Source organism: Elephas maximus, chromosome 4, assembly GCF_024166365.1.
Source record: "Elephas maximus indicus isolate mEleMax1 chromosome 4, mEleMax1 primary haplotype, whole genome shotgun sequence".
NCBI lineage: Eukaryota > Metazoa > Chordata > Mammalia > Proboscidea > Elephantidae > Elephas > Elephas maximus.
Genome location: NC_064822.1, coordinates 55,830,969 through 55,858,163, shown reverse-complemented (window position 1 = coordinate 55,858,163; position 27,195 = coordinate 55,830,969). Strand labels below are relative to the sequence as shown.

Sequence of the window (27,195 nt, the reverse complement as noted above, 5' to 3'; positions counted from 1 at the left end):
CAGAGTGGAGCTTTTCTGCCCCATCAGATTGCTTCTGGAACAACAGAGAAGACACCACCCAGGCATCCTGGGAGATTTCCCAGCCAGGATGTATGGGTGAGAGATTCTTTTCCTGGAGTCGGGGGCCATTAGAGAGCCCATACATCGCCCTCAGGAAATTGTGAAATCCTAAAGTCGTAGCAAAATCACTGAAACACTCATGAATTTTACCAGGAAGGGGATCCTTCACTTTCAATCAGATTCCTAAATGAGTCCATGACCCAAAAAAAGCTTAACACAAACACCCTACATTCTGTTAGCCTCCACTCTTGCTTGTCTGGCACTTGCATGATGCTGTGAGTGAGCGCCTCCTTAAATTGTGTGCCCTTGGTGCCTCTCTTGCCTCACCCTAGTTCTCCACATGGAGCCCAGCAGTCACTGAAGAGTGTCATTTCCACTTTCTCCCCTTATCTTTCAATTACCATCTCACCCCTATCCTTGCTCTTCTCTGCAAGGGCAGGGACAGTGCAGCCAGGATGGGGCTGAAATTCATCCCATGGTGTCTGGCAGAAGGGCTCTAAGTCCTCCGATGGCCTCTGTGGAAAGAGAAACATTGACAGTTATACAGCTCACACTGTCCATGAGATTCAAAAAGATCCAGTCACTCAGGGAAAGCATAACCCTTCTTGGCACTAAGATTAACAGGAGGATACCATGTGATCTAATAAGTACCATCCGTGACCACATCTTTGAATAGATGCCACCATGAGTTTCATGGTGGTCTTTCTTATAATGACCCCAGAGTGGGCTGATGGGACCACACTTTGCAAAATGAAAGCAAATTCTGGTGGTGGGACAGGAGGGAAGGCGGAATACCATACTATCTAGTGTCAGGTAGTGTCTGCTTCAGCTTGGTGCATAGGTGATGTTTTTAGATGTGTAGGAAATGTATATTTTCGATGTGCAAGCAAACCTCTGTTATTGTTTCTCTTATCTGGGCTGTTGATGAATGCTGACTGGCAAGTGAGCACCCAGCAAGTGCCTAGTATGCAGCTGTTCTTTATTGCCAGTAGGGAGCAGCCCCATATGCCTCTGCAGACATTTGAATAGGTGGGGGCAAGGGGTGGTAGAGTGGGTTTAACATCCTTTCATGGGATCAAAGTTCTAATGAGGATAAATGCCACTCCTCCCCTGCTCTGTGGAGAGGGCGGGAGTATGTGAGGGAAAGCCAAGATTCTCCCCCGCCCCCCAAAAGGTTTTGAATGCATTTCAGTGACCCAAGCTTCCTACCCCACCTGTTCCCAACACACCCACACAGCACCCACAGGAACTGGAGGCTCCATCCTGATATTCCCCCGCCTTGGTAGTTATGTGGGCCTTGTGAGAACTGTTGGCTGTAATCACTGGCTTCGTCTCCCCTCCTCTGCAGCGCCTGGTCTCCATGAACATGCCTCTAAACAGCGATGGGACGGTCATGTTCAATGCCACCCTATTTGCCCTGGTGAGGACAGCTCTAAGGATCAAAACAGAAGGTAAGAATCATCTGCGAGCCACTGTGAGAGCTGCTCAGGAGACCTAGCAGACGAACCAGAGAGGGAGCCTGCAAAGTGCTCTCAGTGACTCTCCAGTCCCGGGCCATCAGAGCAGTGATACAGGGACAGCGTTCTCATCCGGGAACCTTAAAGGGGCTGGCCCAGTCATGTTTTCTTGCTTCTTGAATGGCCAACTTGCTCGAGTCTTATTTATTTTGAACTCTAGTTTTCCTTCAAACCCTGGAAATTTTTCTGAGTGTTATCTTGAGATTCTTGGTATAATCCATAAAACAGAAGGAGAGGATGTTACCTGAAGCAGAACCAAGCCCCATCTATATGGAATTTTATTGGCTACAGGTAGGCCTCTCAGTTGCTCAGCTCCTTTTTTAAATTTAGAAGCCTGTGTTGGGAAAGGGACATAGTGACAAATGGTGACTAAGGTCAGGGTCATTGCATACAGCTGTGCAGACTGCACCTGGCACAAGGGTGCTCAGGCAACTGCTGGGAAGAGAGGGTTGTGTTAAATCTCACCTGTGGTCCACTAATCAGGCCACACCCAGGGCTTCCTCCACCTGGAGGGACTCCTAGTTTGCCAGTGGTACCCTATGGACTAGCAGTAGCCTTGGCTAAGATAACCTATTGTCCTTATAATTGAAAGGTATTTCTGAATCACTTTGTGGAAGGGCTTTATAATATATTCCTGGGTGGCACAAACAGTTAGGTGCTCGACTCCTAGCTGAAAGGTTGGCTATTCGAACCCATCCAGAGGTACCTTAGAAGACAGGCCTGGTGATCTGCTTTCAACAGGTCAAAGCCCTAAAAACCCTAAGGAGCAGTTCTGCTCTGTGCACATGGGGTCTCCATGAGTCAGAATCTACTCGATGGCAAATAGCAACAAGAAGATGCAATCCCTGCTTTCCAAGGGCTTCCAGTCTATTACAGTGTTTCTTAGAGTGCCGTCAAAAGACCACCTGCCTCAGAATCAGCTCCTGGAACTTGTTTAAAATGCTACGTCCCAAGCACCAGCCCAGATCTACTAACTCGGAATCTCTAGGAGTGGGGCCCAGGAGTCTGCATTTTGAACCAGCTGCCTAGATGATTCATATGTGAGCTAAAGTTTGAAACCCACCAATACAGTAATGAGAGAAAACACAAACAAGACAGGCAGTCTGTTTTCTTTTCCCTTTCTTACGTTTCTGTCTTAGCATTTCAGGCTGCCAGGCGCAGTGTTTTGCTTTGGTTCAATAGAAGGCGCACTGGGCAGGGAGAGAGGAGAGTTCAGTCTGAGTCCCAGCTCTCTCACTAATATCGTGTGTGATAAGTCAGTTATTTTCTCTGTATTTTAGTTTCTTCATTTGTAAACTAAGAAAGATAATGACATCTGGGAATTTAGTTCAGTGAATAACCCAAGAGGTGCCTTCTCTCAGTTAAATCTTTTCAGAAATAGAAACACCTGAAATAAAGGAAAAGAAGAAGCAGTCCAACAAGATACATGTCAAATTAGGAGCTAATTGCAAAAACAAAAATAAAATAGCTCATATTCTACTGCTAAACTAAAAAAAAAGTAAAGGTTAAAAGCATATACCTTCAGTAGCCAGTGCAATAACTCCATCTGAAATAGGTGTAAATAGGCGTATTTCTGACTGCCAAAAGAATTGAATACACATTTAATGCATGTGTGTGTGTGTGTGTGTGTGTGTGACATAGAAGAAAAATTGGAAGGAAATTTATTAGCATGTTGTTATAGATTGAATTATGTCCACCAAAAAGATATGTTGAAGTCCCGACCCCTGGTACCTGTGAGCATGACCTCTTTTGGAAATACAGTCTTTGAAGATGTTATCAATTAACGTAAGATCATACTGGAGTAGGGCGGGTCCTAATTCAATCTGAGTGATATCCTTATAAAAGAGAAGTGACACAGAGAGACAGAGGAAGGACAGCTGTATGAAAACATATCTACAAGCCAAGGAACACCTGGGGTTACCGGAAGCTGGGAGAGACAAGAAAGGATCTTCCCTAGAGACTTTGGAGGGTACGTGGCCCCACTAACACATTGACATGGACTCCTACACTGCTGTTCTTATAAACCTGGAAGTTTGTGATGTTTTGTTATGGCAACTCTGGGAAACCGATACACATGCTAATATTGGTTATCAAAGAGTGGCAGAATCCACAGTGACTTTGATTTTCTTCCTTTACTTTTGTTACTGTCCCAGTTTTCTACAACGAATGTTATTACATTTATGTTCAGGGAGAAGAGGTTTTCTTTTCCAAGGAGAGAAGAAGTTATAATGTACTGCTAGAAGGAATATGCTGCAACACTGTGTTCACTGCATTCATAGAATTTTTTTTGCTAGTCACAATAGCAAACAAATGGAAACAGCCTAAGTGCCCTTCAGCAAATGAACGGATAGGCAAAATGTGGTATATAACATACGATGAAATACTATGCAATCATGAAGAAGAATGATGAGTCCACAGAACATATTATGGGTGGATCTAGAGGACATAATGCTAAGTGAAATAAGTCAACCAAATAAGGACAAATATTGTATGATATCACTTTCATAAGAAGACAATAATATATACATATACAGAGACCAGTGTTCATAGGTGGTTACCAGGAATGGGGGGGAGGGATTCACTCTCCAGATTGTAGACACTTCTTATTTTTGGTGATGGGAAAAGTAGCACAGAATGTAGATGTAATGAGCACAACTTAACCAAAGTAGATGCTGCCACTAAAAAGTGCATGAGAGAAATATGTGCTAAAGAATATGACATATATAATTGGGCAACAATAACCAAAAAATGAGTGTCTGGTCACAGGTGTATAGGCATATATGTGTACAGGTAGGTACAGGTGAGTACATATGTGTGCACAGATAGAAGTATCTGTACATATGTGCACATACAGATATGTGTGTGCATTCATATATATTCATAGAGGACACAGTTACACATACTGCTCAGGTGTAACCAAACACCTTGCAAGAATAGTTTTCTAGATTTGAGGGCCTAGGTCCTTAATATTATGGGACAACCTAGTCAATTGGCACCACAAAGTTCACATTCTGAATCCTAGTGAGGTTAGCGTCTGGCAAGTGACCATCTAAGATACAATTATTGGTCTCTACAAAAAAAAAAAAAAATTTTTTTTTTTTTTTTTACTCATTAGAACCAAAAGAGAAAAAAGGAAGCCAAAGCCTCAGATAAGAAACTAATCTACAGAGCTAATACCCTACAGGTGCCACAGCCTCATTCACCCTGAGACCAGAAGAACTGGATGGTGCCTGGCTACCACTACCGACCGTTGGGATCAGGCCCACAATAGACGGACCTGGATAGAATGGGAGGAAAGCACGAACACAACTCAAGTTCTTTAAAGTCCAGACTTACTGGACCAGTTGAGACTGGAGGACTCCCTGAGACTATTGCCCTTGAACTGGAACTGTCCTCTGAGGTCACCTTTTAGCGAAATATAAGATTAGCACACAAAATAAAGGATATTACCCTTGAGTATGGGGCTCCATTAAAAAAAACCATCTGTATGAGACCAAAAGGTCAACAATTACTCTAAAGCAAAGATGAGAAGACAAGAGGGGCAGGGAAACTAGAGTACTGGGAAAGGAACAACCAGAATCCAATTAATGAGAATGTTGACATATTGTGAAAAATGTAACTAACTTGTGTGGAATTGTCAAATGGAAATTGAATTTGCTGTGTAAACTTTCACCAAAAACATAATAAAATATCATTTAAAGAAAAAGAAATAGAAAAAAGGGGTAAAAAGATAGAGGATGGATCTCAATAGATAGATAGCCAGCCAGCCAGATAGATACTGTCAAATCAACTCTGACTCATGGCAGCTTTATGTACAAGAAAACAAAGCATCGCCTGGTCCTGCGTTGTCCTCACCGTCGCCAGCATGTGTGAGTCCATTGTTACAGCTGTCGTGCAAATCCATCTCACCAAAGTTCCCCCTCACCCTTGTTGGCCCTCTATACTTCACCAAACAGGATGCCCTCTTCTAGCGATTGATCCCTCCCAGTGACGTGTCCACAGCAAGTGGGTCAGACAGAGTTCTGTTGTGACCCATAGGGTTTTCACTGGCTAATTTTCAGAAGTAGACTGCCAGGTCTTTCTTCCTAGTCTGTCTTAGTCTGGAAGCTCCACTAAAACCTGTCTAGCATGGGTGACCCTGCTGGTATTTGGAATACCAGTGGCATAGCTTCCAGCATCGCAGTGATGTGCAAGCCACCACAGTACAACAAGCTGACAGACGCATGGTAGGCAATATGTAAAGCCTAATGTATATTGATAAACCCCATAAAGGAATGAAAAATACTGATGCACCAAAGCCAAGATTCAGCAATGTTGAAGATGCACTGACAAAGCAAACCAAACCTCAGCTAAATGCCAATAGCTGATAACAGTGCAAAAGGAACTGATCAAAATAGCCAAATACAGAGAGCCAGTCGGGGAGAATAGGCATTCCCAAGAAAAAGGAAGAAGCAAGTGATGTAGGAACTACAGTCAAGAATGAAGGGTAATCTTTTAAATACAAAGATATCGCAGAATAGCCTCTCAAAGGGCCTGAGTGTACCACTCAAACGCGAGCCTTCATCATAAACAGGCCTCTCACATACTTGGTTAAATGTTAAGACTGGGAGACAAAGACAAGTTCTTAGAAGCAACTAGAAGGAATTGTGAGAAAACATCTAAATTGTGAGAATAAGATTTGTATCAGCCCTCACCCTTCAGACTTTTGAGAATGGAAGGAAAGGGAGAGAAATCAACAGCTACTTCAGAGTGTCCCAAATCCAATATCAAGCCAAACAAACATTCGCCTTGGAATTGTCAAGTAAAACAGATCCAGACTTTGACAGGGAGAAGCTTTGTTCAGAAAGAAGGGGGGAAAGGGACTATTCCCATAGGGTGAGGGGCCTGTTGCAACAGGGAGAACACTCCCACTGGAAGCTCTGCAAATGTCTGAAAGAGTTAGAGAAAAAGAGTTTTCTTTTATGGAGGCAGAGAAAACAAGACTAGGAAAAACCCAGGTGTGGGAAAGTGGGCTGAAAGGTGATGTCATTGGATATTAAATCAGAATGTTTTCTATTGAGGCCAGCTTCTTGTAGCGGAGGGGCCCTCAAAGAGGGATAGTGTGTTGGCTCAGGCTGAGGGTGGCCAGAGTTTATGGTCTTCAGGGAAGGAGAGAAGTTTAACCAAAGTTTGGTTAACAAACACTTTGTTTCTGATTGGCCAGTGGGGACAAGCTATTTAGTTACCAATTTACAGGCAAAGAATGAGAATTGGAAGGGTCTGTGTTTAGCCTGAAGGAGCCCCAGTGGCACAGTGCTTGACTGCGAACCAAAAGGTCAGAGGTTCGAATCCACCAGCCACTCCACAAAGGAAGATGTGGCAGTCTGCTCCCGTAAAGATTAGAGCCTCAGAAACCCTGTGGGGCAGTGGTACTCGGTCCTATAGGGTCACTATGAGTCAGAATCAACTCCATGGTGATGGGTTGCTTTGGTTTTGGTGTCTGGCCTAAAGAACCCTGGTGGCACTCGGCTGCTAAGCAAACAGTCAGTGGTTTGAACCTACCAGCTGCTCCTTGAGAGAAAGATGTGGCAGCCTGCGTCCGTAAAGATTTACAGCCTTTTAACCTATGGGGCAGTTCTTCTTTGTCCTGTGTGTGGGTCGCTATGAGTCAGACTCAATGGCAATGAGTTTGATTTGGTCTTTTATCTGGCCTTTCCATAGGTTAGCAAGGGGGCATCCATGAGTCTTACAGAAGTCATGTGGGAAACGTGGTTCTTTGCAGTAAACTGTTTTCCTGAACACACACACACACACAAACACACAAAAAAACCAAACTTGTTGCCTTCGAGCCAATTCTGACTCATAGCGACCCTATAGGACAGAGTAGAACTGCCTGATACGGTTTCCAAGGAGCGCGTGGTGGATTCAAACTGCCAACCTTTTTGGTTAGCAGCTGTAGTTCTTAACCATTATGCCACCAGGATTTCCCCTGAACACAAAGGGTGGAGAATTTCTTTAACCATCTCTGTTTTCTAGTATCACAGGGCTCAGGTAAAAGTCAACATTATCAGAATTCAGAAGGAAAATATTTTAAAATACTTCAATGAGATGAAATAACTGTCAGTAAAATTTCTCAACAGAATAGATCATTATGAAAATTAATTAATGCTTGGAAAAATATGAAAGATCCTTTTGGAAGAGAAGTGTGTTTGAATATTGTATTAATTAGGAGTGTCAGAAGACAGTCTTAACCATGAAGAGGGCAGTGGTGATTCAGTGGTAGAATTCTCACCTTCCATGCAGGAGATGCAGGATTGATTCCCGGCCGAATGTAGCCACCACCCCCCTCCGTCAGTTGCTATGTTGCTGAACAGGTTTCAGTGGCACTTCCAGGCTCAGACAGGCCAGGAAGAAAAGCCTGGCCATCTGCTTCCAAAAATCAGCCAACGTAAAACCCTGTGGATCACAGCAGTCCAATCCCATTGTACGTGATACAGCGTAACAATACCACCTTAGCTGTGAAGAGAATTTATTGGCTTCATAACTGGAATGCCCAGGGCTTGCCCTTTGGCTTCAGGTACTGCTGAACCTGATGCTCAGACAGTGAACTCAGGCATCGTCCACTCTTTCTCCATTCCCACTTCTGCCCTCTCCTGCTTGGCTGTCCCACACGGCCACAGCAGTGGGTCTGAACTCAGGCAGCCTGACCCCAGGGTTCCCATCCTCTATTCCGTATTGCCCATCCTATGGAATAGCATTAAACACTACATATATATATATATTTTTTTTTAATGGAACCTTGGTGGCTCAGTGGTTAGGAGCTCAGCTGCTAACCAAAAGGTTGGCAGTTTGAATCCACTAGCTTCTCCTTGGAAGTCCTATGGGGCAGTTCTACTCTGCCCTATAGGGTCCGATATGAGTTGGAATCGACTCAATGGCAATGGGTTTTTTGGTATATTGGTTTTCCATGGCTGCATAACAAATTACCCCAAACTTAGCTTAAAATAACAGCATTTATTAGCTCATGGTGCTGTCGGTCAGAAGTTCAGGCATGGGTTGTATGCTCAGGGCCTCACAAGGCCAAAATCAGGATGTTGATGGAGCTGTGTTCTGTTCTAGAGGCTCTAGAGAAGAATCTACACCCAAGCTCTTTCAGGTTGTTGCCAGAATTCATTTCCTTGCAGTTGTAGGAGTGGGGTCCTCATTTTCCTGCTCACTGTTGACTGGGACCACTCTCAGCTCCTAGAGGACGCCTCTCTCCATCGTTGGTGTACCATATGGGTGTTTGCTTTCTTCCAGCCAAGCCAAGTCATCTCTCTGACTCCCTCTTCTGTTCCCAGATGGGAGAGCTCTCTGCTTCAAAGGGCTCACGTGATTAAGTCAGGCCCACCTGGAAAAATCTCCCTATTTAAGGTCATATGTGCCATATAACAGAACTTAATCATGGGAGTAAAATACTGTACATCATATTCATAGTCCCAAAGGATTATGCAGGGCGTGTGGCATAGTAGTTAAGAGCTACAGCTGCTAACCAAAAGGTCAGCAGTTTGAATCCACCAGGTGCTCCTTGAAAACTCTGTGGGCCAGTCCTGCTCTGTCCTATAGGGTCGCTATGAGTCAGCATCAACTCCATGACAACGGGTTTGGTTTTGGTTTTTGATACACAGTAACAGGTGGGTGGAAACACTGGTGGCATAGTGGTTAAGAGCTATGGCTACGAATTAAAAGGTCAGCAGTTCAAATCTACCAGGCACTCCTTGAAAACTCCATGGGGCAGTTCTAAACTCTATCCTATAGGGTTGCTATAAGTCGGAATCGACTCCATGGCAATGGATTTTTTTTTTTTTTTTGGAAGAGATGGGTGGATACCTTAGGGCCATCTTTCAACCCAGTGTAACACCTCTCCTCTTATAGCTGCAGGTCTCAGCTTTCCTTTTTCACCTGTAACCTGAGGCTTCGTGGAACAGGTAGATAATTAAGCCTATCTTACCAGTGGAGAAAGTAAGCCCAGACAGTGCATTAGTCTGAACTACAGAACCCAGTGTCTTCTGATTTCATCTTCCACAGTTAGGTTTTGTCACCTCCTCCCCAAAGGAAACACCACTCGTTTGTCATTTTGCCCTACTGTGGTGACTTGGAGGTTGCTCTCATGCTTGAACTATGACACTGGTCTTTCAAATATCAGCAGAGTCACTCTTGAAGAATAGTTTTCAGTGGAGCTTCTAGACTAAAATAGTCTGGAAAAAAAGGCCTGGTGATCTACTTCTGAAAATTAGCCAATGAAAACCCTATGCATCACAGAACATTATCCGAGACTTATGTTTGAAGTGTCATCAGGAGAGACCCATCACTGGAGAAGAACAACATACTTGGTAAAATGGAGGGTCAGCGAAGGTGTGGGAAACACTCGATGAGATAGGTGGACACAATGGCCAACCATGGACTCAAACATACTGAGGATCATGAAGATGGTGCAGGACTGGGCAACAAGTCATTTTGTTGTACATAAGGTCCCCATGAGTCCAGCCAACTTGACAGCACCTAACAATAACAACCCCATGGGAACCTCATCAGAGCTTGGGAGGCTCCTTTTTGGATTTGCCAGGGGAGACTGTTCTTTTCAGTCATCCCTGTTTCCCTCTGGCAGCCCAAGGAAGTACATGCAGAATGCCACCCATAGAGAGCAGCCTCCTTATTGCCCGCAGGGCAGGGGAGGTTCTTCAGTGGATGAGTGAATGGGAGTTGGTGAAGCTACCCGGGGGCCTGCAGCTCAGCCCAGGCCCCCAAAATCTCTCCACTAGACCCTCCAGGAAGAAAAGCAGCATGGGTGGAGGTGACAGGATGCCACTGGCTAGCCTAAGCAACAGGCAGGAGAGAAGGGAAAAGAACTGGAATTGGACAGGGGACAGAAGGGAAGGGGAAAGGAAGTAAAACAGAGAAATATAAAGATAAAGAGGAAGGAGGTAGAAAATGGGAAGACCTAGGAGAAAAGCAGAGAGGAAAAAAGAAAATGAAACTGACCAGTCTGCAGTGTTTGTGCCCTCAGCGTTGGCTTCCCATTGTATTCAGAGGGACCAGCCCCTTAGGGAGGCCCTCCAAGGGGCTGATATCATTTTCAGCTTTGCATCTCCCTTCCCTCAGGGAACCTAGAACAAGCCAATGAGGAGCTGCGGGCAATAATCAAGAAGATCTGGAAGCGGACCAGCATGAAGCTACTGGACCAGGTGGTGCCCCCTGCAGGTGGTAAGTGTTCCTGGGATTAAGTCTTGTGTTCTTGAGTCCCCTGGGCTTGCTGAGTCGTCTTTCTCCAGACCCTCCCTCGGGGCTCAAAGGCCCTGTTTGTTAGAAGGGACTAGGGTGCCACGGCCCTCTCATACTCAGATTCAGACTATCAGGTTGGAAACCTGGTCCAATCCTGATTCTACAGATGGGGCCAGGCAAGTCCCCTAGATGCTTAGATGTTTGGGAGAACTTTCCAAGGAAACGCCACAAAGTGTAGGTTTCCCCGTAAACCACTGGGCTGACTGCTCTAGGAATAATAAGGCCCTAAAAGAAGAATCCCATGAGGGCCCCTTTGGTTGAAATTCTTTTTTTCTTCCTAGGACAGTGTTTCCCACCCCATCAAGCCAAAGTCCCTTTTTATAATAGTTTATAATGCCCCTACTACAATCCAGAATGAAAATCATAGATAATATAACTCTCCTATACAAATAATTTCCAAAATATTAGTATAATGCTTTAACTCATAAAATATATTAAAATCAAATGTTTATCAATATACAAAAGCTTAAACACAACTAGGGCAGAAGTTAGAATTAGCTGGTGAAATGCTTGCACGCACCCACTTACAGTGAAAAGGTTTGTGTTTAAAAGAAGTAAGGCAATATTGAATATTGTTGACGCTTTGTTTTTGGCATTTTGAAATAAGGGCTAAATATGTGTATTTCAATAAGTGTATATACAGTCGAACCTGCGAAAGCAGGAATCTGCAAGGCGGAAAGCTGTCAGAGAAGGAAAACGCAAATATTTTCTACTAATAGAGAGCAATAGAAAAGTGGTAAGACTGCACTCTGTCAAAGGTGGAAAACTTGGGAGGCCCCGAAAAACAAGGCAGTCCCGTGGAGTTCCGGTTCTCACAGGTTTCACTGTGTATACATATATGTGCGTACATACACACCTACATAGGATTACCATGACTGTGAGTGACAGCTGCAAATGCAGACTGGTACGGGTGGGTCAGATAGAATGGCTGACTCAGATACCACAAGAGGCACTGCCATCGGGGATACAATTTTCCAAAATGTGAACCCCTCTTGGTCAAGATCAAACAAAACGAAGTATAATCTTCCCTCAATTTACAAAGCAATTGTATTCCTGGAAAATTGTGCTACACTAAAACCATGCAAAAAATGTTGTGCATTCATGTATAAAAAAGTGTTAGGTTTTAAGCTCAGGTAATTATAGCAGGTTGTTCCCCCACATGAATATTTAGCCTGGTGCTTAAATGCCATGCAGAGTACAAAGCTATTATTTGCTGTGCAAAAAAAAACCCATACTCTGGGCGACACATCTAGCACCACTAAATGCCAATAAAAAGCCAAACCAAACCCATTGCTGTCGAGTCAATTCCAACTCATAGCAACCCTATAGGACAGAGTAGAAAGAACTGCCCCATACGGTTTCCAAGGAGTGCCCAGTGGATCCGAACTGCCGACCTTTTGGTCAGCAGCCATAGCTTTCAACCGCTAAACCACCAGGGTTTCCAAATCACTGTGACAACTAGACAACACCCCCGACGTTTCCAGAACACTCCTCAAGAGGTGACACTGCCCCTGTTGAGAACCACTGCCAACAGGGAAAGCAAGGCCAAGTGAAGAATCACCTAAGCCAAGTACCACCTGATGCTTATGTACATTGTTTTATTTAATACTTACAACCATTCTATGACGCTTGCTCAAAGAACTAAAATTCTTAGAACACAAGTAGTTGACTCAAGGTCACATGCAAATATAAGCAGATTGAGAGTTCAAACCCAAGACTGAGGGACTCCAAAACTCCATGATATTTCTACCATGTAGTTCTTTCTTACCGACTATGCAGGACAGGGGCTCAGGGGTTTTCCCCTCCCACAGTGAGGCCCTTGTGAGGCAGCAGGTTCATCACTGCCATGAATGTGGCTATTCTTAAGGGATAACTGGGAGCAGGAGAACAATCACATCACAAGCCCTAGCTCTAACCCAACCAGCTGTCTCCTGGGCCCATTGCCCTCTCCTCCCAAAGAACTAGGAGGTGGAGCAAAGGGGCTGCTTGTTGGGCATGGAATGTTCGCCTTGGAGACTTATTGGTTTCTCCTCCATCTGTTCCATTCCCAAGACAGAGACTAATTATGTCATGTCTAGTCTTAGAGCTCCGGTGGCGCAGTAGTTAAGAGCTACAGCGAGCTATGGCTACAAACCAAAAGGTTGGCAGTTGAATCCACCAGCCACTCCTTGGAAACTCTATAGAGCAGTTCTACTCTGTCCTATAGGGTCACTATGACTAGGAATCGACCTAACGGCAATGAGTTTTTTGTGTCTAATGTTGGGTGCTCAGTCCAGCAGGGACCCAGCCAAACCTCCTGATAAGAAAACACAATCTGTCTGGTTTGAAAGAAAAATTCAAACTCAAACAGGAGGAAGGCACTGCCTTGCATGAACCCTTCCCTCCAACCCAAGCAGAACTATGTGTGTACTTAGGGGACCCAGCCAATTTATGAAGGGCATTTGAAGCTTCGGAATCAAATAAGAGTTAACAGTGTCAGTGAAGTGAAAAAAGCAAGGTTGGAACAACGTTGGCGATATGCTGTGTTTTCTATAAAATAAGGCGAATAAGAATATGTTTGCTTATACTTGCATAGAGAATATCGGGACAAATGCTCAAAAAACTAATACAGGAGGTTAGCCATTGGGAGATAGTAATTAGGCAGTGGAGGATAGGGTAAGAGCAAGACTTCACTATATACCTTTTTCTCTTTTTGAACCATGTGAATGTACTATCTCTTTAAAAACTAAATTTAAAGACTTAAGGTTAGAATACCAAAAAAAAAAAATTTAATGATGTCTACCTTAATGCCCGTGTTTACCTCTAATTCACTTTCCTTTCTTCATATGTCTTAGATGATGAGGTTACAGTTGGCAAGTTTTATGCCACTTTCTTGATCCAAGAGTACTTCCGGAAGTTCAAGAAGCGCAAAGAGCAGGGGCTTGTGGGCAAGCCCTCTCAGAGGAACACTCTGTCCCTTCAGGTGAGGGGCTAGAGGAGGGGTCCACACCCCCAGGAAGTCCAGGTCCCTTTGGAAGGAAACTTTCTGAGCAATCCAAGCTTTTCTGAAGGCTATGGGATCCAAGCCTTTCTCAAGGTTATGGGGTGGGAGGAGAACATGACATACCCCTCTGCCTCCTGCCACCACTCAGACACACACTGCCCTCCACAGCCCTGCTTGCCTTCATAGAAGCCCTCTAGAGTTCTTGCAAGCTCTCCTGAAGTTCCCGTGGCAGCCCCTGATTCCTGGTGGCTCCTTCTAATGTGAACATGCTTAGTTCTTGGCTTTCATTCTTCCTTCATGGACAAATGGATTTCCAGAAAGCACAATGCCTGGCTGTATATACAGATATGCCTTCCTGAGGCTCACTCCTTGCAGAGAAGTTGAGCCCGGGTAGCTGGGTCCAGGAGCGCTGGGTTCCTGGAGGAGCAGGTCCTGGCTCTGAGTGATGGCTGGCTAGGAGCAATGGTGGAAAAGGACCCGGGGCCTTATTTGTCCTCTGGGTTCCAGGCTGGCCTGCGCACGCTGCATGACCTCGGGCCCGAGATCCGACGGGCCATCTCTGGAGACCTGACGGCCGAGGAGGAGTTGGACAAGGCAATGAAGGAGGCCGTGTCTGCTGCCTCCGAAGACGACATCTTCAGGGTAGGTGGATGCACAGCAGCACTCTTATACTTTTGCAAGGTTCAGTTTGAAAACAAAAGGGGGTGGGCTGTTCTGCCAAGAAAATCCAGGAGAAAACACTTGAGCTCTGGCAGATTCCAAGCTCTTCCCACTCAGCTGTCTCCTCGTCCCTCGATCCATCTAAGCTGACTCCATCTCAGTCAATACTCCCAGGAAGGAGCAGCTCTCAGAGCTTCACTGGCTGGTGAAGAAGGAAGCAAAGAGCGGTTTTCCTAACAGAAATATTTCCTAGGAGAAACTTCCATATTAGAAGTTGCAAAGTGGTGGCCCCTTGGCCACACCTAATCGGCAGACCTGTTTGCTTTGCAGCATTTGGAAATCTGGCACAATCAAATTAAAATATAGATTTCTAGCTTTTCTTGATTAAAAAAAAAAAAAAAAAGGCAGAAGATCTGGCAATCTGGGGCTTGCGTTTCCACGTGGCAACAAAGGGCTGCACCAGGTGGTGGTTGTTCTCTGGAGACAGAGCATGTGCTCTCCGTTCCTGGACCCTGAGGCTGACCACAGAGCTGGAATGGTAGAATTCTCACATCCAGCTCTCTGCACTCATTTGCATGCCCTGCCTAACCCCTGGAGGGATTTGGTTAAAAATCCCTTCTATAGCAAGGAAGAAGCTACTGACCACAACTGTACCAGGGCCCTGTTCACACCTATCTCTCCACCCCCTTCCCCACGCCCAGCTCCTAGGCTACAGAAAAACCAGGGAGGTGAAACAAGCCTCATCCAACCTATGGCTGTCCTCTCATTATCATCCTCATTCTCATCACCATAAGTACTCATCACTGAATGGCCTCAGGGACATGGCACCATGGTAATACCATCGGACAGGACCCCAGACAGACTGCCTGGTTTGAAAAATCTCCTTCACCAAATCCCAGGGACATTCTCATGTCAAGGATTAGACTGACCTTGCAAATAGCTATCTGCCCACTTGCTCAGGACAAGGAAAGAATGTTGGAGAAAACATTGATTCCTGATTTGAACACTCTAAGAATCTCCTGGGAAAAAGGAGGCCATGATATAATTGATGTAGTAGAATCTTCATTCTTATGTTCAAAACTGTTTGGTCAACACAGTTTAAGCTCTGTGAGCCAGTTGGATTTCATTTAAAATCTAGTTAGAATCTTCTGGTTCCTTTTTTCACCCCTCAGCCCTCACAGTGTTCTCTGCCAAACCAAGCAGCTGGCTGCAGTTAAGGATTGCCCTCCTAGACTCATCCTTGAAACTAAATTCCAGTCTTCCAGGGGTTCATTAGAAACTTTCAGAAACTTCTAGGGCACCTCTTACAGTCAGCAGCCTCCTTGTCTAACCCGGTTCCCACAGATGTGGTGGTCCTGCCCCTTGCCATCCCCCCAGCTGTTTCAGAGGGAAGGTGTGGTATCCTGAGTGTCTGAGTCCCTCCCTCTCCTGGGATGCCAAGCCATGCAGATGGAGAATTTCAGTATCTGCCATGTGCTTCCTGGTGCAGCCGTGCCTCTCTGGAAGGCAGACAACCTTCCCGTGCCCTGGACTTCTCTGACCTGGCTGTTTGAGGCTTCTCCCTCAAAGGAGGAAAGGTAGCTAAGCGGGTATTCTCCTCCACCTACCCCATCCCTCTTGCCTACAGAGGGCCGGTGGCCTGTTCGGCAACCATGTCAGCTACTACCAAAGCGACGGCCGGAACGCCTTCCCCCAGACCTTCACCACCCAGCGCCCGCTACACATCAACAAGGCGGGTAACAGCCAAGGCGACACCGAGTCGCCTTCCCACGAGAAACTGGTGGACTCCACTTTCACCCCCAGCAGCTACTCGTCCACTGGCTCCAACGCCAACATCAACAATGCCAACAACACTGCCCTGGGCCGCTTCCCCCGTCCCACCGGCTACCCCAGTACAGTCAGCACCGTGGAGGGCCATGGGCCCCCCTTGTCTCCTGCCATCCGGGTGCAGGAGTCAGCCTGGAAGCTCAGCTCCAAGAGGTAAGCAGGAGGGTGGGCAAGGCCAGGGCCCATGCACAGGGGCCTCCCTCACTCTGGCCAAGAGCAGATGGGGTGGAGGAGAGTTTGGCCCCCAGACCCACCATTTACCCTTCAGCCTGGGGTTGGAGGCTGCTGTCCTGGACCCCAGAAAGGGAGGTAGGCACTGAGCTACCTTCCAGGTTCTGTCCTTGGTTAAAGGCAGCAGCCACACTCAGGATAAGACAACATCCCCATTGACCAACAGTATCCAGAGGTGCCACACCTCTGAACAGAGCATCCTGTCCTCTCACATCCCACCTAAGCAGAGGAACCATGACCCTCTGAGATGTCTGTATTCTGGCCATACAACAGAAACCATTCCCTCCATCCTTCTCCAAGTCTCTGCGTCAACCTGGCCTTTCCCCCGACTGGGATGGGAATGGCATTACCACCTCTTCTTTATAACCTCCTGGGAAGGGAGGCATTTTAGTGGCAGGTGGCCCCTCTCTGGAGCACTTACTCATTCTGCCCCAGTGGAGGATCATTTCTGGTAGTTTGACAGAATACCCACCTCCTGACTTGCTCTTTTCTCCCCATCCTGCTCCCTGGTGCTCTAGGATGTATTGCTATGATGTGCTGGAACGGTAGGTGCTTCCTTCCATGCTCTGGGCCTCAGGAAGTACAGCCTGGGCCAATGAGGGCCTCTCCCTGTTATATCAGCAGCTCCGGGCTCCCCAAGGGGGGGATGGGAGAGGTCACACATACCTCTGCATCTTGCCACATCCCCTGAATTATGTTGCTCTTCCAGAGAAGGACACTCGCTTTGGAGCAGGCTGGACAGGTCCCCAGCATGCCAGGTTCTTGGGCAGATCTCCTTTCCTGCCCTCTAGGTCAGCAAAGAACCAAGAAGTGCAAGTTTCTTTCTAAATCCCTAGACAAGTGTCCTGATGCCGTGTCCACCCAAGGAGCCAGCATACTTGTCACCTCCCTTCATCACACCAGTTTTCAAAAGGTCACACACACAAGCCCACATGACCTGGGCATTTAAATGACTGATAATGGCAGTCAAATTGGCCATCCATCCACCTTACTCTCTTGAAGATTGGCCAGTTTAACCACTCATCAGCACCGTTGGGTTGAGTCCTTTGACTCAGTAGACGTCTATGGAGACGTATATCAATGCCTTCTGTGAGCAGGGCATTGTGCTCACCACTGGGGTTTGTTTGCTGACCTGAAAGGCCGACTTTACAGAGGAGAATGTCAAAGTTTAAGCAGACTGTCCTGGGGTCTGCCTCCCTTTTCTGCAGCCCTACTCCTCTTCTCTAACCTTCAGGGACTCAGTCCTAGTACCACTTTTGTCCCCACTTGCATTATCAAACCCTTTTCTTAAAGGAAGGCTCTTTAAGTCCACCATTAACATCTCAGTGTAAATTAAATTACCTCCTTCAAAGGGTATTTTTACATTAAATTTGGTTCTGTATCAAGTATGAAAACCCTACGGAGCACAGTTCTACTCTGATACACATGGGGTCGCCATAAGTCAAGATCGACTCCGTGGCAACTGGGTTGGTTTTTTGGTTTTATGTGGGAGAAGACATCAGGAGATCTTCTTCTTCTCCTCACAAATGCGTCTGTGGATGAGATAACGTATGCAAAGTACCTAGCACAATGCCTTGTATATAGAAAGTGTCACTAAATGTCACTTCCCTTCCTTCCCATGGCACTGGGTCAAAACAACACTCAGGGTGCTAAGCTTCAACTTGGTGAAGAGGAAGAACTTACCAAAGTTCTAGCTCTGGGGCCTTGTCCTTCATGCTGCAGCTAAAGGCTAAGGGCAGTAGCTCCAGCGCTGGCATTGCTTCAGCTGGGAATGGGCCAGCACATTTTGCACACAGTGTCCCCAAGAAGTGGTGCTGCCTGCCTGCTGCCATTCTCCGTCTCCAGCTCATCCCATTGTGCCTCTCCAAAGCACCTTCCACACCCCTCTCCTCCCACTCCATCACGAGCCTTCTGTATCTCATCTTTCCTTCTGACTGTGGGGTGGATAGCAGTCTGTCAGAGAGCTCTGCCACTACCCTTCCTGATTTGCTCACTGGTGCAGGGTCAAAGCAAGGGGCACTGACCCAGCACTCAGCCAGAGAGGGTAAACTGGGGTATTTCCCCGATGCCTTCATGGATCTAACGATAGAGTGGGCTCCAGCATACAGACTCTATAGGAAGAAAGATGGGGGGTACAGAGCTAAGCACAGACAGAAAGAAAAAGGGAGAGCACTTAGACCAGAGCTAAAGGACGCGTGATTAAACAAGCAGAAGGCCCTGCCCAGAAGGGGAAAAGCATTATAGTCTAAGCCACATCCTGGTGTGAGAGGGTCTCAAGCTCAGCAGAGACTCAGGCTCTGCAGGGACTCAGGCTCACTTTCCTCTGTTCAGAAGTACCAACCCTTCTACATGAGGCTTTGTTGTGCCTTTACTTCAAGGAGCCAGAGTCAAACTCTAAGGCATACCAAAATATGATGCCAGAAATGTCTCAGCTCTGCCCAACAAACACCCACAGACCCAGCTGTCTATAGTAGAGGAAAGGGGTAGCCCTCTCACTGGTTCACCCTGCCCTGTAGAGTGCAGCCAAGGCTCTTCTTTAAAAGGTGATCCTTTCCATCCTCCAAAGCACCATCTCTTCTGTTACTTCGTTTGTTACTCACACAAGCCTCGTTGTCAGGCAGGGCATATGTCATTTGAATTTTATGGGAGGAGGCTTGGGGTGGGCTAAGCAACTTAAAAAAAGCAACTTAGGCATGGTTATATAGCCAGAGAGTAACTGAATTGGAGCAGAACTCAGATCTCCTTGAATCCTAACCCAGAGAGCCTTCTCCCACATAGAGCCTTCACCCTCACCCTCAGGCTTCTATGACTCCTTGGCTTCATCAGCAACTGCAGGAGGAAGAGGCTATAGCAGGGGTGTGTGTGTGTGTTTGCATGTGTGTGTGAGTGGTGATTATGTGTGTGGAATGCCTTACTTGTGGAGGGATGGGGAGGAGGACTCACAGATTCTGATTTTTCTCTCCATATCGGACATTTAGGTGCCACTCCCGGGAGAGCCAGATAGCCATGGTGTGTCAGGAGGAGGTCTCTCAGGACGAGACCTATGAGGTGAAGATAAATGAAGACGCAGAGTACTGCAGTGAGCCCAGCCTGATCTCCACAGAGATGTGAGCACTGCCACCTTCTACCTGGGGAATGAAGGGGCAGGTCCCTGAAATTCCCCCTCTGGGCATGATTTGGGGGAGGAGAGGAGATCGCATATCACGAAAACACCTGCAAAGCATGGTTAAGGAGATGGGAAGTTCCCTACCCCACCCCACCCCATCTCCCCACCACCCCCCGCCCCCCTCCCCACTCTTTCTCTCTCTCCCCCACCCCCCTTGTCTGCTTCGCCCCTCCTTACTATAAAATGCTTTCAGGAAAGCCTGTAAAACAATGTTTCTTAAACTTTTAAGACAAATATATTTTACAGTAAGATTCAGTACACACATACTGCACAAATGTTACCTGAAACTACTTATAACAAAGCTACCCAGCAGAGGGCACTGTTGGCGAAGCTAGGGCTGAGAATTTTGTCAGCCCTATAATTTGAATTTTCTAAGAGCAGGGTTTTGTAACTGCAGATCCACACCCATTTGCAAGTTGTGACATCCATTTAGTCAGTTTTAGGCAGCACTTTTAAAAGAATAGCAGAAAATAGAATAGAATCGGATAGACTAGAATAAGACAGCATAGAAAATATCAGAATATATCCAATGTCACAAAGCTAAGTATTGTTTCTTGAAATATGTGTTTAATTACCAATACCTGTATATGCATGTGTATACTGAGTCTCACTGTAAAATGTATTTATGGTGGTTGCAATCCAAAAAGTTTAAGAAACACTGTCTTAGAGGCTTTTCCTGGACACGTTTTATAGTAAGGAAGTATCAGCCCTGTAGGCTTTTGAAGAAAAAAGAGGTGTGGCTGGAAAGGCAGCCTGTGGCCAGACAGCCATGGTGGGGATGGGGCCCCAGGAAGCATTAGGAGACGTGCATCTGTGTCCCTTCTCAGCACAGCCAGCACAGCGTGCAGCTTTCTGCAGTTAGTGCCATCTACTTTGGGTTGGAAGACTAGCAGAGGGGTCTCCTTTCCCTCTGGTGTAATAAGAACCTGTTGTTGTCGGGTGCTGTTGAGTCAGTTTTGACTCATAGTGACCCTATAGGGAGAAGTAGAAGTGTCCCATAGGGCTTTCAAGGCTGTAATCTTTATGGAAGCAGACTGCCACATTGTCTCCCACAGAGCAGCTTGTGGGTTCGAACTGCCACCAGGGCTCCTTTCATGAAATATAGTGGATATAAAACCAAAAGAAAATATCTAAAGTTCCTTAAGAGGTAACATTCTCTAAACTGATTTTTAGAGAATGCAAATTAATACATGCTCACATCTTGTAGAAGTCAGGAGAGTCTTGTGCTTCAATCCATTGCAGCTGTTATCAAGTGCTTGGTACGTCCAAGGTGCTAGCTTAGAAACTCAAGGAGATTTGACAAACTAGTTAGGAAGCTAAGGGGTACTCAGAAGAGAAAGATAACATGGACCTTTTCGAACTAATTATGGACAGAGTGGCCCAAGCAATGAGGGATACAGGCCTCCAGAAACGGCCAAGGGCAGGGTGACCACAAGAGGTACCAGGCACAAGGTCGGACAGAAGCTGTATCTTCAAGAGTAGGTACAGTGTGGCTAAGTAAACAATGTTATATGGAGGGCTTACCACATTGAGAATGAGAGCAAAGGCTTGGAGGCATGAACGTGTGAGGTTTTCATTCAACAAACTTCCCTGCACCCCTACAGAGGCTAGCAGTCCCTGTGCTAGGAGCAAGGGCGGATTCTGTGAAAAAGAAGGCAGCCAGGTCTCTGACCTTGGGGACTGTGTAAAGTAGCCCCAGGGACAGAGTCGGTGGCCTCTTCTGTAAAACAGAGGTGTTGGAATGGACCCACAATTCCCAGGCTGCAGGTTGAACTCTCAGAGTGCAATGCCTGCAATAAGGCTAAGTATATCATTCACCTTGTATAGTTCAATCATGTGTGTCTATGTATAGTGAAATATGTAAAATATATTTTTTATTGTGAGTCATGATCAAAAAGGCATGCTCTCTACGGTCCCTTTCAGCTCTACTCTTCATTGACTGAATGACTGTGCGTGTGTTGCAGACAACTGCTCGTGAGCTCTTAATGATAGAGGGGTTGCAGGGCTGGGAGAAATTGCAGGGCGGAGGATAAGTTTTAGGCTGAAGTAGGCAGTTGCCTTTGAGTTGATTCGGATTCACGATACCCATGTGTTTCAGAGTAGATCTGTGTTCCATAAGGCTTTCAATGGCTGTGATCTTTCAGAAGCAGATGACAAGGCCTTTTCTTCCAGGGCTCCTCTGTGTGGGTTCAAGCCTCCAACCCTTCTGTTTACAGCCAAGCGCTTAACCGTCTGTGCCACCCAGGGACTCCGACGTAGGGAGTAGCTGTGATAAATGGCATTAGTACACTTAAACAGGACAGCCTAGGCCGTTTCTTGAAAGAAGCTTGTGGGCCTAGAATTTCTTACAACTTGATCCAAGACTGCCTCCTCTGCCTCAAATCAGAATCACATGGCTCATACTAGACAATTGTGTATGGAGAGCTGGAAATCCCCAACAAGCAGGCCAAGAAGATGTGTTGATGCCAGAGAGCAGGACAGAATTTCTCGGGGTGGCAAGGGCCTGCGTCTCCCTCCCCAGCCCTTGTATGTAAGCACAGAGTGTGGCTTCCCTACACTAAGAAAAGAGGCAAACTTCTTCCTGGGGTGGTAACCGTCCCTACGGGGTGGCACTTCCCTGCCCCCAGAAGCAAACCCCAGGAGCTCTCTGTTCCAGGCTCTCCTATCAAGATGATGAAAACCGACAATTGACGCCCCCAGAGGACAAGAGGGACATCCGGCAATCTCCAAAGAGGGGTTTCCTCCGCTCTGCCTCACTAGGTAAATACTCACACCTCACTCTCCAGGTGTGGTCAGTGGTCACCCCTGAGATGATGCTGGGATGACAGAAACACCTGTGGCCTGGCTCCAACAACTTCCACCCAAGTGGGCTGAGCAGATTTCCAAGGCAGTGAGACAGAGTTCCAAGGGAGGGTTTTCTGGGATGAGACTGAGACAGATCCTACATGATGGGGCTTGGAGTCAAGGCTAAGGGCAAAAGGAGCTATAGCTAGGGTCACTAACAGTACTCCTTGTACCCTACCCTGGGTATGAGCCATTTCAGACAAATGTCCTTGTTTCCTGCCCTGATCCTATTCTTTGGCTGGTTTTACAGGTCGAAGGGCCTCCTTCCACCTAGAATGTCTGAAGCGACAGAAGAACCAAGGGGGAGACATCTCTCAGAAGACAGTGCTGCCCTTGCATCTGGTTCATCATCAGGTAGCCCATACCTTCAGACAGGCTATTGGCCACCATTTAGCAGGCTGGACAATCCCATGGTTATAGGCAAATCCCCGAGATACCAGCCTTCACTATCTCAGACCACTGCTGCATCCTACCCCTGGCCCTAAGAGCCCTCCAGTAGGGCTGCCCACTTCTCCGATTCAGGTGAGAGCCCTGACACATCTATAACTTCGCAGGGTAGAAACTTAGGAGATACGGTAAGCAGCACCTCCTCACATGATCCTAGGGTCAGCAGCTTTGGGATTCTGCCCGAGCTTTCTTCTCATGACGCCCCAGATGTTGCCTCTGCAGAGACTGGCTTACACTCCAGGGTACTCAGGCAGATGTGGTCACACCTAGAGTTAGAAGATACCTGGAAGTTGAGCTGCACAAAAATCCATCCGCTGAAATGCAGAAATGATCAAAGAACCTGCCAGCAATATGGCCAGGTGTAGAGAGTAATACCAAAGAAAACAGGTCCAGGGGGATTCAGTAGATGAAATATCTCTTGGCGCGACTAACTCCAACTGAGATAGTGAAATCCAAGACACCAGTATCAAACACATCCTTAGTATCTTACAACTAGTGGAAACTTCAAGTGTTATCTGAGGGCAGTTTATTACTTCCAGGCAAATTAGGATTCTAAATCAGTCTCCCAGCCTTTTTATCTCCTTAATTATAAACTCCTTTCCCATGGACCTGTGCTTTAAATGACTTTTTTATATCCCAAAACATTCAACTATCAATCAAAGCTTATAATGAGCGTAAGATGGCCAGTGTGGCTGAGCTAAGTGGATATTATTTTCAGCTCAAAGAAAGGCACTGTTTTGCTTGACACCTGTGTGCCTTGCCTACGTGTGTATGATTTCCACTGGACTTTCTGAAATATTGAATGTCGTCTACAAACTGCCCTCTTACATCCCCCTCAGATCTCCAGGCTCGCAGGAGCCCCCAGGCTGGGGGCCACCAAGAGCAGGGGGCTGAGGAGGATGGCAGGATGCAGGGAGATTGCCTGTGCTATTTTCAAAGATTTCTAGAAGTGGATTTTACCAGTCTGTTCTTGTCACGCTAAGTAGGCAAGAAACTCTTCCTTATTTCTATACTCTTCCTTATGCCTTTCTACTACCCTCCAACCTATGCAGCAGTGTCCCCATTCTCTCTGCCACCTCGTGGGAAAGCCTCGCTTTCTCTGCCCATGAGCACTTCACATCAGAGCAGCCAATGTTCCTGAGCCTCTGCCAAGAGCAAGCCTTTTATGGCAGCTGAGATGTAGGACATGATCCCCGCCTGCCCTCAGGATGCTTAAGAAGATTTGGGGGCAGAGGATATAAACATGTATGTTGTTTAATTTCAAGACTGTAAGATTTCATTGCTGGTTCAGGATAACCTAAGCTAGAAATTGGCAGGACATTATCAATGGGCCAATTCATTATGAAAATTAAAACAACAGATCCTGGCTTTGTCTAGCTCTTTATTGTTGTTGTTGTTGTTAGGTGCCACGAGTCCGTTCTGACTCATACCAACCCTGTGAACAACAGAACAAAATGTTGCCTGGTCTTGCGCCATCCTCAAAATTGTTGCTATGTTTGCCCAGCTCTTTAAAAAAAAAAAAAAATTTTCTTTTTTTTTTTTTTAGCATGTACTTTTTCACATACCTTATTTCACTTGAACCTACGTCTACCCAGCAAGCTAGGTAGAGAAGGCATCCCATTTTACAGGTGACACAAGCCTCGTTATTCTCTATATTCTACTGATGAGAAAACCAAGACTGAGAGAATGCATAGGCAGTAACCAAAAACCAAACCAAACCCACTGCCATTAAGTCAATTTTGACTGTAGGACAGGGTAGAATTTCCCCATAAGGTTTTCAAGGCTGCAGATCTTTATGGAAGCAGACTACCACGTCTTTCTCCCACAGAGCGCTGGTGGGTTCAAACCACTGAACTTTTGGTTAGCACCTGAGTGCTTTAGCCACTGCACCACCAGGGCCCCTTATAGATAGTAAAGCCAACAATAAAGCCCAGATTATCTTGATTCCACTGAATCACAATTTTCTGAATGTAGAAGGAAGAGGTCACTTCAGACTGGGATGATCACAAAACTTATTTTGGGGTTATTGAAACTTCGGCTGGGTCTTCATGAGCTAGGATTCAGATGGGTGGTAATGTTTCGGGGGAGGGGGGGTGAATGTGAATTCCAGGTAGAGCTAGCTGGAAAACAATAGCTGCTTAGAAGGCAGAAGCCTGCCTATCTGCGGACCTGCCCATCGCCCCCAGTAACTCTTGTTCTTGTGTGTCCACAGGCATTGGCAGTAGCGGGCCTGAGCCCCCTTCTCCAGAGAAGCCATTCCCCCACCATGTTCCCCAGACCGTGTGCCACCCCGCCTGCCACGCCCGGCAGCCGAGGCTGGCCCCCACAGCCCATTCCCACCCTGCGGCTGGAGGGTGCTGAGTCCAGTGAGAAACTCAACAGCAGCTTCCCGTCCATCCACTGCAGCTCCTGGTCGGAGGAGAGCCCCAGCTGTGATGGGGGTGGCAGCACCATCCGGAGAACCCGGCCTGTCTCCCTCACTGTGCCCAGCCAGGCTGGGGCCCCGGGGAGGCAGTTCCACGGCAGTGCCAGCAGTCTGGTCGAAGCGGTACGTGGCTCCCAGCCAACAAGGGTAGGAAAGACCAAGGGCAGCAAGGGGCCTTTGCATGGAGAATTGAGAAGGAAGTACCTGGTCCTTTCCCTCATAGATTGGTGGTCAAGTCTCTTAGCCAGAAAGATGCTGACACTCAGGGCCTGCAGAAGGCAGGCATGGCATGCGGAATATTATGACATGCAAGGTGTTATCGGCTTCTGTTGGAACAGGGCCTGATGCAGAAAGAGAAAGAAAGTACTGAGCAATATGTCCTTGCTACAGACCAAGGAACCCCAAGAAAGGCTATGGGGTCCATTGTAAAGAAAGTCGATATAAGCCAGAGGTGCTGCTCCAGATCAAATGCAAGCTTGGGCTGCATTCGTAGGCAGAGAGGGTCAAGATCAGTGGTTCTCAGCACTGATGATTCCTTAGCATCACATGGGGAGCTTTGGAAAACTGTGACCAGTTGAACTCGTATATCTTTTAAAGCTCTTCAGATGAGTCCAATGCACAGCCAGGGTGGAGAACTACTAGCCTAGAACAAGAAGCTTTCAGTTCCCCTGTACCCTGCTATGGTCAGAGCATCAAGCTTAACCCTGGTGCCACAGTTGACAGGGTCGCTACGAGTCAGAATCGACTTGACAGCGAGAGGTTTTTGAGAAAGTACAACAAATCCAAAGGAGGAAACCACATCCTATGAGAACTGATGGAGGGGAGGAGAGGAGGTGGCTTCAGAGGCCATGATAAGCACCTCAGACCTGTAAAGGGCATTGGGAAGAAAGGATTACCATCCTGGGCAGGAGGCCTTGAATGCAGAACTGGAGGGAGATCAACCTGCAAGCAGGCAGATTTCAGCTCACCTGAGGAAGACCTTTCCAGTAGAGCTCTTCCAAAATGAGAAAGTGTCCCTCCAAAGCATTATGGACACATGCAAGCAGAGAGGATGCCTATCTAGATGTCAGGTAGTCATGAAGGAGGAGGGGAGTTAAGCCACCTTCTAAGGGCCCCCTCACTCTACAACACTGTGGTACTTCACTTGGCCTTGGTTATCCCTCAGTCAGCCCACAAATTTTGCCTACCCCATGCAGGCACTGTTCTAGCTGCAGGGATACAGCTAAGAAGTAAATAGTCCCTGCTCTTGTGAGCCCACATGGAGGTGAGCGGAGACAGGCAACAAATGAACATGCATGGAGTCCCTGGGCAGTGCAAATGGTTAACTCTCTTGGCCACTGACCAAGGTTGAAGGTGAATCCACCCAGGACTGCCTCAGAAGAAAGGCCTGCAATCTACTCCTGGAAAATCAACCAATGAAACCCCTACTCTGTCACACATGGGGTCGCCATGAGTCAGCATCGACTCAACGGCAACTGGTTGTTGTTGTTAGACATGTCAGGAAGGGGCAGGTGCTATGAAGAAAAAGCAGGGTAAAGAGATAAAGGTAATAGGTAGAGGAGCAAGACAGATACCTGGGAGAAACGTGTTCCAAGCAGCCCTGAACTGTTCCCACAGTCTTCCCCCCTTGGATCAGTAGCCAGTCATTAAAGTGGCTGGTAGAAGGAGGGGGAAATTTGGGGGATCACCTGCTGGCCCTTCTAAGCAGAAACAGAGACAGGTGCGTGGATGGATG

The 27,195-nt window shown here is 46.8% G+C and overlaps 2 protein-coding genes across 13 annotated transcripts in view; one reads left to right on the top strand and one right to left on the bottom strand.

Annotated features, from left to right (window-relative positions):
* The window catches only part of CACNA1C (calcium voltage-gated channel subunit alpha1 C), an 896,734-nt gene that overhangs the window by 863,519 nt on the left and 6,020 nt on the right, over nt 1-27,195 (top strand). For all 12 annotated transcript variants that reach the window (XM_049885094.1, XM_049885093.1, XM_049885097.1 and 9 more), the window contains 9 exons: nt 1,409-1,511; nt 10,698-10,799; nt 13,712-13,839; nt 14,368-14,502; nt 16,148-16,500; nt 19,557-19,685; nt 22,401-22,504; nt 22,839-22,942; nt 25,248-25,583. In XM_049885094.1, the coding sequence (XP_049741051.1) occupies nt 1,409-1,511; nt 10,698-10,799; nt 13,712-13,839; nt 14,368-14,502; nt 16,148-16,500; nt 19,557-19,685; nt 22,401-22,504; nt 22,839-22,942; nt 25,248-25,583 (1,494 nt within the window). The remainder of the gene's footprint in view (nt 1-1,408; nt 1,512-10,697; nt 10,800-13,711; nt 13,840-14,367; nt 14,503-16,147; nt 16,501-19,556; nt 19,686-22,400; nt 22,505-22,838; nt 22,943-25,247; nt 25,584-27,195) is intronic.
* Nucleotides 25,722-27,195, bottom strand: part of LOC126076535 (uncharacterized) — a 52,826-nt gene continuing 51,352 nt past the window's right edge. The window contains exon 5 of the transcript XR_007517480.1: nt 25,722-25,801. The gene's annotated coding sequence lies outside the window, so the exon portion shown is untranslated. The remainder of the gene's footprint in view (nt 25,802-27,195) is intronic.